This window comes from Oreochromis aureus, linkage group 10 (genome assembly GCF_013358895.1).
Source record: "Oreochromis aureus strain Israel breed Guangdong linkage group 10, ZZ_aureus, whole genome shotgun sequence".
NCBI lineage: Eukaryota > Metazoa > Chordata > Actinopteri > Cichliformes > Cichlidae > Oreochromis > Oreochromis aureus.
In genome coordinates this window covers 4002401-4017131 of record NC_052951.1, presented here as the reverse complement: position 1 = coordinate 4017131, position 14731 = coordinate 4002401, and the positions used below count along the sequence as shown (strand labels likewise).

Here is a 14731-nt window from a genome sequence, read left to right as displayed (position 1 = left end):
GTGTCTTTCTTTTCATGCCACTTTCTTCTTCTGTACTCTGCTCGATCTTAGAGTGAAATATTGTCATTTTGACTTCACTAGATTTACCTAAAAAGCTTTAGTTAATTTAGATTTGCACACAAACCACATAAAGAAACAAGATGTTAAAGGATTAGTTGACAGAAAATTAGCAACTATTTTATTTAAAGTACATGTGGGAGCATTTCTCTTTTCAGAATTTAGAATAGTACATGTTACTGTTTTTAGTGAGTAATTCCAAGTAAAGTAAAGTAGGTCAAAGCAGTGATTTTAGTTTGTTACCTGGTTGTTGGTACCAAACTATAATTCTAAGACTTCATGCTCAGTGCAGTCTTTTTGCCACTAGAGGGCAAACTTTGTTTAAAAGTTAATGGGTAAATGAAGTGTTCAATATAAAAGAGAGGAGTGTCTGCAATGACAAGGATCTCAGCTCCTGACTGCATGTAGATATTTATATATTAAAGTAAAATTTTCAGACATATATGGGATGTTGCCTGGTCTGTAGACTGTTACAAGTCAAGGTTCTGTGTTTTGACATTTACTTCAGAAAACAGAAAAATGTATAAATGTAGAGATAACTTCATACTCTTCCCAATTCAAACCTCTTGTTCCTGTCAAATATAAGGATGTGGTGTATGTAGACAAGTACAAGTGCTCTCCACATCTAATATACACATTCATGGTACTTGAGGGCCCGGTGGCGCCAGTGTCCGGGAGCCTCGCCTCTGTCAGTGCGCCCCAGGGTGGCTGTGGCTACAATGTAGCTTGCCATCACCAGTGTGTGAATGGGTGTGTGAATGGGTGGATGACTGGATATGTAAAGTGCTTTGGGGTCCTTAGGGACTAGTAAAGCGCTATATAAATACAGGCCATTTACTTAATATTTAACTCATGAAACAGCTGGACAGACTTTATTTTTTGCAAATAAACAAAATATGTGTGTGACACAGAATTTCCCATTCTTTCTAACAACATGGTGAAAGTGTATTTATTCTTCATTTTCACTAATGATCCCTTCCTGGTGACCCTTTAGAAAACAATTCTCACTTCTCCCCACTTCATTTTAGTGTCACTGTGGATTTTTGCCACAATTACTTACAGCAAGCAGATTCTATTTGAATGTTCAAATGAACATCTGATTATTGTTATAAGATCCAAAATGTTTCATTTGCTTACATTAAAGAAATCTTTTAAACTACTGGTAAGAATTTGTTTTCAAGATTGGAAAAAAAAGAGAGACTTGTAGTGTATGTAGCGTCTTTTTCCACTGAGTGATTTACAGCCAGAGGTGAGACAAGGTTATGACCTCTGCAGGGCTGAAGTGAAGGGCAGGGCCGCAAGGCTGCAATTACCAGTGACCACATAATGACAAAACTCTGAGGTCTAGATAACTTTCCTTTACTCTTAAACACGCACAATCTCTGCCAACAAGACAGCTGTTGTGCATTTGTTTTTAGATTTGTATGTCAATTATTTTCACTTTGCCATAACAGATCATCTGCCGCTCTATCTCTAGCATCCTCTTCGTTCACACCAACCCACTGCATGTCTTCTTAAACTACATCCATGAACCTCCTCTGACATCTTTCTCTTTTCCTCCTGCCCAGGAACTCCATATTCAGCATCTTTTGCTCAATACATCCACCCTCCCTCCTCTGCGCATGTCCAAACCATCTCTAACTTTGCTCCACCTGAGCTGTCCCTCTGATGTACTCATTTCTAATCCTGTCCATCCTGCTCACTCCCAGTGACAATCTAATCGTCTTCATCTCTGCCAACCCCAGCTTGGCCTCCTGTCTGTTTGTCAGTGCCACTGGTTTCTTAACCATACATCACAGCAGGTGTCACTATCATCTTGTAAAGCTGAACTTTCAGTCTTGCTGTTGACCCTCTTTCACAAATCACCTGGACACTTCTCCCCACCCACTCCACCCTACCTACCCTCTCTTCTTCGTCTCTCTTGTATACCTCACGTGCACCCTGTCTTTTTTCAACCAGCTTATATTTCTTATCTCTCTAAAGCATACCTCCAGACTCTCTCCTCTCACTGTAGATCACATTGTCATCTGCAAACATCATAGCCCGCGGAAACTCCTACTTGACCTCATCCGTCAACCTGTCCGTCACCATCACCAAGAAGATCCCTGATGTAATCTAACCCCCACTTTGAATCCATCTGTCACTCCTACCACACCGCTGCCTCACTGCCCTTATACATGTCCTGCACCACCCTCACATACTTCTCTGCCACTCCTGACTTCCTCATGCAGCACCACCGTTCCTCTCTTGGTACCCATATACTCTCTCTAGAGCCACAAAGACACAGTGCACCTCTGTCTGACCTCTATAATCAAAGCAAACATCACATCTGTAATGCTCACTGATCGTCACCTCTCTTCTTAACCTAGCTCCAACAACTTATTGTGCTTTCATACTGTGCCTTGTCAGCTTTACCACTTGATTACATTGATGAGCCATACCACTATAATTCTTCATTCCTCAGACACACTCGCACTCTTAAACAGTCTGGTCAAAAAAATGCCACTCCCGTCTCTCATAGACATTTTCATAGTTCAACAGGTAGGTCATTTGGACCAGCGATCTTTCCAGTCCTCTTCCTCTTCATAGAGGTGAATACTCTCACATCTTCTCATTCCATTTTCTTCGCTTGTTATTACATTTCCTTGTTTCCATTTCTGTCTTTAATCACTTTAACCTGCTGCACATCCTTTCAATGCACAGGAATGCATTTCTTCACCACTTAACATTTAAAGAAGAAAGGGATGGGCCAAATCTGACCGTGCAACCAAGCTACTCTCAGCGTCAAAAGATTCCACCTTTAACCTAAAGAAACACCTGGAAGTAAATTCTTTTTTAAAAACTAACGTTAGCCTACTGCAACTACCTTGCTTTAGTTGCGGCAGCTACAGAGTTATCTGCCACTTCGATATCTTTGATGTACTATAGCTGATGTCCACCCACTGTTACTCATTTATATTAAGATTTAAAAATCTAGTTGGTTTTGCTTTCAGAACTGCACATGATTGTTTGCAGCCAGCAGGTTGTTAATGCTGTCCATCGAGTCTAACAGTACCTCAGCTAATGCCAGCTAACAAAGTTAGCTAGGTAATAGTAATAAATTACACAGCAATAGTACATTACATAGTTCAAAGCATGACAATATATCAAGTAATCCAAAGTATTCAGAATACGTTACTCACATTAAGTAACTTAACAGAATACATTCCAAGCTACATTTTGGGGGCATGTATTCTGTAATCTGTAGTGGAATACATTTTAAAAGTAACCTTCCCAACAGGAAGGAATGTCTTAAAGACATAAAGACCTGGATGGCCGCTAACTTTCTGCTTCTTAATTCAGATCAAACTGAGGTTATTGTACTCGGCCCTGAAAATCTTAGAAATATGGTATCTAAGCAGATTCTTACTCTGGATGGCATTACCTTGGCCTCCAGTAACACTGTGAGGAACCTTGGGTCATTTTGACCAGGACATGTCCTTCAACGCACATATTAAACAAATATGTAAGACTGCTTTCTTCCATTTGTGCAACATCTCTAAAATTAGAAATATCCTGTCTCAGAGTGACGCTGAAAAACTAGTTCATGCATTTATTACTTCCAGGCTGGACTACTGTAATTCTTTATTATCAGGATGTCCTAAAAACTCGCTGAAAAGCCTTCAGCTGATCCAAAATGCTGCAGCAAGAGTCCTGACAGGGACTAGAAAGAAACATATTTCTCCTGTTTTGGCTTCCCTTCATTGGCTTCCTGTTAAATCCAGAATTGAATTCAAAATCCTGCTCCTCACATACAAGGTCTTAAATAATCAGGCCCCATCATATCTTAATGACCTTGTAGTACCATATCACCCTATTAGAGCACTTAGCTCTCACACTGCAGGCCTACTTGTTGTTCCTAGAGTATTTAAAAGTAGAATGGGAGGCAGAGCCTTCAGTTTTCAGGCCCCTCTTCTGTGGAACCAGCTTCCAGTTTGGATTCGGAGACAGACACTATCTCTACTTTCAAGATTAGGCTTAAAACTTTCCTTTTTGCTAAAGCATATAGTTAGGGCTGGACCAGGTGACCCTGAATCCTCCCTTAGTTATGCTGCAATAGAGCGTGAGGCTGCGAGATTCCCATGATGCATTGAGTTTTCCTTTCCAGCCACTCACTATGTGTTAATAGACCTCTCTGCATCGAATCATATCTGTTATTAATTTCTGTCTCTCTTCCACAGCATGTCTTTCATCCTGTTTTCCTTCTTCACCCCAACCGGTCGCAGCAGATGGCCCGCCCTCCCTGAGCCTGGTTCTGCGGAGGTTTCTTCCTGTTAAAGGGAGTTTTTCCTTCCCACTGTCGCCAAAGTGCTTGCTCATAGGGGTCATATGATTGTTGGGTTTTCTCTGTATTTATTATTGTGCGATCTACTGTACAATATAAAGCGCCTTGAGGCGACTTTTGTTGTGATTTGGCGCTATATAAATAAAATTGAATTGAATTGAATTGAACACTGCATACAACTCACTATAGACCTTTTCATCTGGCCTCTCATCTCTTTGGTATACACCTTGCATCCTAACACTCCTGTCTACTTTCTTCATTTCCCTAACTCTTCAGTTCTTTGTTGACTTCTTCCTTTGCATACTTTCATACTTTTGTACTTACCATGCCACCATCAAGTCTCTTCTCTTCTGTCTTCTTTTCCCTGCCCAGAGGATACACCAAGCACTTTGGCTGTTTCTCAACTCTCAGCTCTTACCTGAAAACTAAGCAACAGTCTTCTACCGGCTTTCTTCCAGCACCCTGTATAGTCAACAGCATTAGAGAGGGTCATTGTTAACCCAGACCTATCCAGTATGGAAATCTTATTGTTTGTGAATCACATGTTTGATTTAGCTTTTAGTTTTTTCACCCGATGCGCTGTCTGATGCAACCTTCCCATTTCATCTGGGCTTGGGACAGGCAGTAGAAGTACACTGGCTTGCGCCCCCTCATCACTGGGTTGATTATGATTCATACTATCAGTCTGGTGAATTCACCTATGCTCTCTGGGAACTCTTATCCAAGTCTTGTAAAGTTCAACTCGTTAGCTATAGTAATGCTCTGTGGTCAGAGAGCCTCACTTTAACTGCTGTGGGTTGTGTGGGAACTATCCTTCAGACTCTTAACTTTGACCACATGTTCCAACACTCCAAGTGGACCCTATAATGATAACCCAGCATAATGACTGACTTCTTGTTAGAAGGAATGCTCTATGAACATACGCCGCTGCTTTTTCTTTTTTCTTTTTTTAAACCTGGAATCTTTGTTTTGTGCAAAAAAAACTACTAACACTAAGGAACATGAATCATGGTTAAGTGTAGAGTTTAGTGCCCTCTGTCCTGTAAAATAACATTTTTTGTAGCAATTTATGTAATTTGTATTACAGCTCCATTTCAAATGCAGCTGGCATGCTGCATAAAACATAAACTGAGCAAACTGAAGGGTAAATCAGGTAAATCAAATCAATCTTTATTTCAATGAAAACAGTATAAAGAAATCGATAATTTTGCTGTGATTTCCAGGCCTGTAGACCGGGGGCCTGCACTAATAACGGACAAAATTCAACAGTAGAAATCATTGCATGAGCTCAGGAACACTGCTGAAACCTATCATGGACTGTGGTGAAGTGGTTAGTATCACTTGTTTTGACATATCCAAATTTGAAAATGACTCTGGAAATCATGGACGATGTGTTTAATAGGCTAAAGAGGAGAGTAAGCATTAGCACACAGTTCAGTCATTCATTCATGATGGAAATGCACACTTGTGTGTACTCCATGAATAACTTCTACATCCGTCAAGGTCCCATTATTGCTGAGCAACATATGCAGGCTTTGAAGTAAGGCTTTCAGCAAGACAATGCCTGCCAAACAAAACACTGCAGAAATTTCACCAGCATGGCAGAAGAGTGAAAGATTCCTGGTCCAGACCTGTCACTCACTGACAACAGTTTGCACATATGAAATATGCAACAAAGAACGTATCGTACTGTTGAGCAGCTGAAATCTTAAAGCAAGCAAAAACAGCAAATTGGTCTCCTCGGCTCAAAAACACTTAAGAGTGCGTTTCAAAGAAGCAGCAACTCAACATGCAGCGGACTTTCTCATGAAAATAAGTTAACAGAAAAAAAAATCCAATGATTTCATTGCATTGTGTTTTTTAATCAGTGTTTTACACCGAGGCCGGTGATTCATATTATGATTCAAGGAAAAGGGGAGGAAGTGTTCCTACATTCCTGTGCGAAGGAAACTGTTAGACATGTCATGACATCAGTACTGACAGATCTGCAAGGTTTTGTTACATGACATAAATCACTGAGGGAAGGTTATAGAAATGTTCTGCTTATGGCTAAATTAGAGAGTGCATGTTTTTTAGTGGCCCAAACATTACACGTGCTGGCATGGCAACCAGCCTGCCTTTCTGACCCGACTCTAACAAAAACAACTCAATCGGCTGCTGCTCGTCTCTCAGAGGCAGGCCAAACACTCGCCAAATGTGAACTTGATCACGTCTATATCTGCACGATGATAACTAAGTAAGTAACTGCTCAGATCTTTTACTCATTTTTCAGCTGTTATGAATAACTGCACTGAAAAGTGATGACAACATATTTATTAACCCCGGTTACTACGCACTCTTCTCCATAAGCAACCTTCTATTTTATGAGGGTTATTTTTCCGCCACATAAATCAAAACACTTTCAAGTTTTCAGAGAGAGATAAACCACTGGAAACGTCTCTAATGTTGCAGAGTAAACTTCAACATGGCTCTATGATTTATAGCCAACACTGTGACAGATATCCAGTGAATAACACTTTCAATGGTGAGCTGTGCGTGCTGAAATACGCAGAACCCGAACCCGTTTCAACCCGACGACTGAGATTTTATAGCAGATGTGTATGCTGAAAGGGATTACCGCACCCCATTACACGTAACTGCCAGTAATTTCAGACAGAGTGATTCACAATTGTTGTGTCATTTGGTTTACTGTTTGTAACATATTTGAAAAAAAAGTCTTTAATGCAGGCCCCCGTCTCATCACATCAGCAAAGGATGTGTGTTTCACGCAGGTATGTTTCTTCAGCGTGTGCCGACAGATTATACCACAGGTCAGGCTGGAGCTCGGACTACAGCTCTTTTTTCTCTTTTCTTTTTCTTAAAGACGTCACTTTGTGACTCTAAGCAGGCTGAATATCTCCTTTAGCAGTGGGCAAAAATGACAAAGATATCCTGATCAGCATAAAAAAAATATATATAAATACATCCATCCATCCATCCATTCGCTTCCGCTTACCCTTTCCAGGGTCGCGGGGGGCGTTGGAGCCTATCTCAGCTGTCATAGGGCGAGAGGCGGGGTACACCCTGGACAGGTCGCCAGTCTGTCGCAGGGCCAACACACAGGGACAGACAACCATTCACACTCAGTGGCAATTTGGATTATCCAATTAACCTATCCCCACAAATTGCATGTCTTTGGACGGTGGGAGGAAGCTGGAGTACCCGGAGGGAACCCACGCAAACACGGGGAGAACATGCAAACTCTAAAAACTGAGCTGCTGGTTTTCATGTTGTGCAGCTGCACAACATGAAAACCATTGAGAAGTGAAGTGAATAATATTGATCTCTTTGCTATAATGTGCTGTTCTTTTGGCGAACCTGACTTCTTAGCCTTTATGTGCATGTTACTTTGCTATATTCCTTCCATCTAAAATCTATTGTTCAAACCAATAAAACCCACCTGTACAACAATATGCTTGGATTATGAGTTATATTACTTGGTTAATTTGTGTTTAAAATATAATGAGATGTTACTGCAAAGGATAAGTTGATAGGTGTGTATTTCTGGTACAGTTATTTAAAATTAATGTTTCCAATTTCTAATATTTCCTTACCAAATTGTGGAAGGAAAGGAATCCAAAGGATTGCAGCATTTTTGCAATAAAGGGGATTAGTGTGTGGCAAATGAAATTACCGCCACGAATGACCACAGATTGGCAGTAAACAGCTGATCACACTGATTTTCAGACAAATGAGGTATCCTTAAAGGAATAGTGGTGTGAGAAATAGCGGAGGGGCCGAGATAACCACAAAGTTATTATCTGAGAGGAGGCTTTTTATTGAGGTGAGAAAATTCCGTGGCAGACACCAAAAACATGCATTAACATACCACTGCAAAGCCAAGGTTAGCGAGCCTGGACTTTACTCACTTATTACCCCTAACTATCCCTTAGGAAATATACATCTATAATGTTTGGCACACAGACCTCTAATAACAAATGGCTAACAACCAGTCATTATGGGGGTTTGAGCAAGAGATTTACAAATCTCAGGTTCAGCAGCGTTGGACTGGTTCCCCCTGCTTGAAAATTGTTATTCTATCAAGGGCACGGCGAGCTGCGTGATAAAATCTTGTGATTTATTCTCGGCGGCTGATAATTACTGGTGTCTTGTCACCTGTCAAAAATGAATGGACGGGGAGAGTCCGAGGCTGTAGTCTTCATGCTCTTTACACCACAGCAGTAAATCTGACATGTTTGTGAAGCCATAAATCAATGCCTGCGATAAAGCCTGTGCGCTTTTTGGAGCTGAGCAGTAATGGGCTGAACTTTTCAAACCATTTAAGCTATGGAGGTATGCAGGGTTATTTGAAAGGTGTGGTAAGTACAGTGGTTTGAGTGGTTACTTTATAACTTCACAGGAATGGTCAATTGCAAACCAAGGTAGAAAAAAGTTTGCAAAGTTACAAGTCTGCTGTGCAAAAATCTTAAGATCTACACAATGCTGTTAAAACATGCAAGTGAGAAGGATTTTTAAAATGAAGCATGGACATGTGAAATGCAAACTATACATAAAAACATCTATGTATGCAAACTGTACAAAGAAAAGCTTCTGGACTTCTTTAAGTTGCTGTCAAGACGCATTTCTTTCCTCTCCTTAGACTACGATGACCTGGATGACTGAGAGCTTTCATTTTGCATTGCACAGTCACAGTGTGGGCACATTATAAAGTAACACAGTCTGTAATACAGTAATGTACTGCACAGCTCCTAGTACGTCTGTATCCATGTTACTGTTCACATTGATAGATGGTACATACTGTATGCTTCTTCCCTGTTATTGAAATGATTTGTGGTGATACGTGGGTATAAAATATGTGAGATTTAATATTATATTGTTAACTGGCAATTATGTATGTATGTATATTCCAAAGTAACCAGTGATTTAGCCCTTTAACGGATGGTAGTGGATGTATTTGTGTAAGTTGACTTTAAAGTCGTCAAAGAAAATGCATTCTTATTTTCCACATACTTAGTTTAAAATGGGTTTGGTGTAAAGACTCAACAGTGTTTTTGAGACTTTTAAAAATGTCTATGTTTTACTTGTTTTTAGCAAATTGTGCAGAAAAAAATGTAATCAATGTATATCAAAACTTTTTTCATGTTACCATACATGCAGGTTTATGTAATCAATTATATTCAGTGAAAAAAACATATTAACCAAACATAACCCAGCTGAATAGAAAATACTGTTTTAAGTGATATTTTAATTAATATTTTTATATTAGATGACCTCTAAGTTGCTACTTCTAAATAAAGACAAAACTGAGGTTTTTGTGCTTTGCCCTAAAAATCTTAAAAACATGGTGTCTTATCAGATAGTTATTTTAGATTATATTACCTTGGCCTCTGTGAGGAATCCTTTTGACCAGGATATTTTCCTCACTGTGCACATTCAACAAATATGCAGGACTGCCGTCTTGCATTTCTGCAAAAGCTCTAAAACTAGGATCATCCTTAGAGTAATGCTGAAAAAGTAGTTCATGCATTTATTACTTCTAGGCTCGACTATTGTAATTCATATTCATTAGGTTGTTCTAAACGTTCCTTAAAAAGCCCTCCGTTGATCCATATTGGTCCAGCGAGAGTACTGGTTGGGCTAGAAAGACAGAGCACATTTCTCCCTCATTTGCTTCTGTTCACTGATTCTGTGTTAAATCCAGAATTGAATTTGAAATCCTTCTGCTCACATAAAATGTCTTGAATAATCAGGCCCCATCATATATTAAATACCTCATAGTACCATAGTGTCCCAGTAGAGCTCTTAGCTCTCAGACTGCAGGCTTACTTGTGGAACAGGCTCCCAGTTTGGATTTGGGAGACATACTCTCATGTCTGGGATTAGATTTAAAACCTTCCTCTTTGATAAAGCTCATAGTAACTTCTGGATCAGGTGACTCTGAACCATCCCTTAGCTATGCTGCAATAGGGGTAAGCTGCTGGGGGCAGTGTTTCTTCTTCACCCACTTTGTCACTGTCGCTATTGTACCACTAATAATTTTTAAAATCTAGCTCTCTCCCGTCTATGTTTTTTGTCCTATTTCCCTCTGCGCTCTTCTCTTTTCCTTCATCTTCAACTGGCAGTGGCAGAAAACCACCCCTCCCCAAGCACAGTTACGCTGGTTTCTTCCTGTTAAAAGGACGTTTTTCCTTCTTACCATCACCAAGTGCTTTCTTACAGGTGGGTCGTCTGATTGTTGGGGTTTTCTGTCTATGTAAAGGAAATTAATGTGGGGAAAAAAATGTATCAAAACCTACGTGACTGTATGTGACGAAGTCATTTCCAAGTCTGGAAAGTCTGGATCTGATTGAGATCCTCTGGCATGAGCTTAAATGGTTTTTTTCTGCTCAAAAACCTTCCAGTGTATCTGAATTAAGACAATTCTGCAAAGAAGAGTGGGCCAAAACTGAAAGACTCAGTAATGAGTGAAAGTCACTGCTAATGATCACATAAACGCTTGACTGTATTCCTGCTGCCAAGGATATCACAACCAAGTACTGGGTTTAGGAGCAAAGGGTTTGGGTCGCTTTCTTTCCCTTAATTAATTACATTTTAATTCTAAAACTGCCTTTTGGGTTATCTTTGTCAAATATTAACATTTATTTGACGATCTGAGGTAAAATAAATCAAGATGGGGCAAATACTTTTTTACAGCACTATAATTAGATGTCCTTCTTCTGTGCTGTGATGGTTTTAAAGGTCGCTACCTCAGAGCTTCCCAGTGACCCTCGGTGAGTGTTTTGCTACTAGGGTCTATTCTTTAGTTACATGGCCCATTGCACTTGGCTCAAAGCGTAACTATGACCTTACTATCCACTCTAAAATCTGACATAAAGAATGAAATGAAAGGAAAACAGGAAATCTGCAGTACTCCTCAGGATTGATTGCCAAGGTCTCTGTTACTATGTTGAAGGAATGGAGTACTATTCTTTCAAAGGATTTTCTTTCATTTGGTATCTAATACACTGGCTTTAAATCAGACCGCGTAAAAATGAGAAATGCAAAGTATTCACTGAGGCTTCATGTCCAGTGGATGGAACAACACCACTGATGATAGAAACATTTCATCACAGCATAACTGTGAATAACTGTGTTGTATTAATTTGCAGCGAGGGAACATCCACCCCTTTGAACATACAAGCATGTATGTTCTTTATTTAAATACTCAGGGAAAGAAAAGCAAGAGGGAATCAGAAACGAGACACAAACCACTGTCTTTGTCCATTACCTCGAACAATAAATCATACATTATAATCATTTTGCAAACTGCAGTAAGATTGCCGTATTTAATATTAAATTGCATTACAGCATTGCATCTGACTTTAAATGGATCCCCATCTTCACTCACAAAAGACTGAAAGATCGATAGCCTAAGCCGGCACCAATTGCAGGTTCTGATTGTAAAATATTTGCCCCCTTTTTCCCCCTCTGTCTTTGAAGTCTCAGGCTCTCTCTGCTCTTGTCCTCCAGTGCTGCCCAGGCCTGATTTATGAGGACAAGTTCCAGGGAAGCTACTCTAAATTACATGGCCCTTAAGCCTGAGCAGAGAGATACAGAGAGAAGGAGAATCGCCACTCTAGAGACGGCTAATTGCAAGCTTGAATCTAACCCAAGGTAGATAAGAAGGTTGCTTACTTCCCAGGCTTGACACAAGGGGAAGCGCATATAAGAGGTAAATGTGCAATTTGTCATGAAGGTCTGTGAGACTAATTTGATAGAAGATGTATTTAAATGAATAATGAATATGCCTTCATTAGTAAATAATGTAAAATTACATATTGTACAGGGCAGAGAAAGAAGTCATTGTGGGGAACAATCAGACTGAGCGTGCTGTTGTTTGTAAAGGTGAAAGACCGAGTGACTGAAGGCCTGTGATTAAAGAAGAGTGAATTACAGCTGAATGAAATGAGCCAGGATGTTGATACTGAACTAATTAAATAAAGTAAAAATAAAAACTAGACTCTTGAAAACATTTTTAACCAACTGAAATTATTTTGCGACCTTGGAAAATGAATTTATTGTCAGTAAGTTAGTTATTTATTAGTTCGGTAAAATTTTATGACAGTTTGTCTGATGAGGCATCGATGGACGTGCTTATTGAGACGCTGCATGTCTACAAGACTGTGAGTCAACTGCTTTCACAAAGTTCTGTGTTTTTATTGTACTAATTTTCCTAAATATAACCTCTGACATATGCTCCATACAGTAAAAATTTTAAAGTCTAAGAGTAATACTGAAGCTGGTAGAAACTAAGACAAAGTTAAAAGTTTCAAACAGTAAAACTTAAACTAAACTGCCTTGAAAACAAAACGTCAAAATTGAAATAAAAAACAATCAGAAAATGCAAAACTATAACAACTCTGGTATGAAGCAAACTTCCATTTCCAAACTGCAGCATTTCGCTTTTATTTTACAAAGAAGTGTTGAAACTCTCCCGTGTGGGAGAGTCAGAGTAGAAGGAGGAGGACGTGTCAGTGCCATTTGCCTTGAGGGTGCCCATAAACCTGAAGAGGGAGAGAGAGTGCATCATTCTTTACAGGTGAGTGTACCATGTGACCTCAAGATCTTTAAAAAGCAGGTAAACCTGTCTTGTTGAGGCACAAGTTATCACACAGCACCAGGGGACTCAGAGCAGGAGAATACACGGGCTGTCGGCACAGCAGCGAACACCGACAGCCCCACAAAAGAAGCCGAGGCACCTCAGCGAGCGCGCGGCGGAGTGCTGGAACCCTGCGCTCACAGCCCGTTGTGCTGACCACATCTTAACAACAAAGGATCTTCGCTGCAATTGCACTACAAGAAGGAAGATTTTACGTTGTCTCGTCTGGTGTGCACACTACCGACACAATGAGCTGCAGCAGCGTTGCGAGCTCCGAGTTCTCTGAGGAAGAGCTTGAACTTGGCGGGCTGGTCCAATGCGAAGATGAAGGAAGTCCCAAGGCATCATTCCAAGACGAGAGTTCAACCAGCAGCCCAAGTGAAGCAGAAGAAGGCCAAACCAAGAAGCGCAACCGACCGGTTCGCTCAAAAGCTCGAAGAATGGCCGCTAATGTCCGCGAGCGAAAACGCATTATGGACTACAACCAGGCGTTCAATGCCCTCCGTGTTGCCCTGAACCATGACCTCAGTGGCAAACGGCTGTCCAAGATTGCCACACTACAGCGAGCCATCAACCGCATCTCTGCTCTCTCAGTATTCCTGAGCTCTCATCCACCCAGTAAGCCCTGCACCCACCGTGAGTGCAACAGGTCATCAGTGGGACCTGCAGTGATGGGGGCGTCACGGCTTGAGCAGACCAGGTTAACAGTTCCTTGTCCGGAGCATCAGAGCTACATCCCCTGGCACGCATCCATCTCTCAACAGATGCAGCCACAGCCAGCGCCTCACATGCACAGACCTCATGCCTACATAGACAACACAGTGCCATCATGTCCCCCATCACCACACTACCCTTGTTATCCCACTGAGGGACAGTTTTATGTCTCGCACGGACACTGTGGCACCCCCTGTGATCATCCACCCAGCCCTCTGAGATACCCTCAGGTGGATGAGGGGTTGGGATACCAGCCGGGGATGTGGGTCTCCTGCACTCAGGGATACATGGACACCTTTGCAGAGCCATCTGCTACTCTGGGACTTCCATGGCAGGTGAGCTACCTGCAGGAGCCGGAGAGCAGCTTCCCCCTGTGCTCTGATATACTGTAACAAGCTGCACAAGTACTGTGAAGTCCTGAAAACTGAAGAACCCTGATGGACTTTTTAAGGGTTCGAGGGAGTAACCTTGTGCTCTTACTGTTGCTGTTATTGAAACTTACAGGAAGACTGTCATTGTAGAGCAAACTACAGTCCTGCAAGCTGAACGCAGATAAATAAAGGAGTAATGGCAATCTAGACTGCAGAATGTTACATATGTTAGATATTTTGTTTTGCTGTTCAATTTGAAAATGTTAATTCTAAAGAATGTTTTGCGATCTACAGGAGATAATTCACATCATTATATTTTTGCTGTGCTAAATTGTCCCCTTTTTTGGCCTTCTGCAAAGGATGAATTATTGGAGTTGCATTAGTAAATGTAAGATAATAAAAATGGGTGTGTCGGTAATCAAAACAGACAGACTAGCGTAAAAAACAGTGCTATGTAACTATGCATACAGCGTGCTAGCTTTCAAGTAGTACAAAGTGCTCTGAAAGAAAATGTGACTAAGATCTGGTGCCAAAGTTCAACACGCTAATGTATTTATTCTCTGACTTTAAAAAATTACAGTCTGTTTGTGTTGTAAAGACGCTGCTTTTCCTTTGCTTTTTCTAAGC

General features: G+C 40.8%; 1 protein-coding gene across 1 annotated transcript; it reads left to right on the top strand.

The window, feature by feature from the left end:
- Positions 1 to 12922: 12922 nt before the first annotated feature.
- Positions 12923 to 14731, top strand: bhlha9 (basic helix-loop-helix family, member a9). The gene has a single exon (XM_031742654.2). It carries the CDS (start codon positions 13268 to 13270, stop codon positions 14123 to 14125), a length of 858 nt encoding a protein of 285 aa, XP_031598514.1. The 5' UTR covers positions 12923 to 13267; the 3' UTR covers positions 14126 to 14731.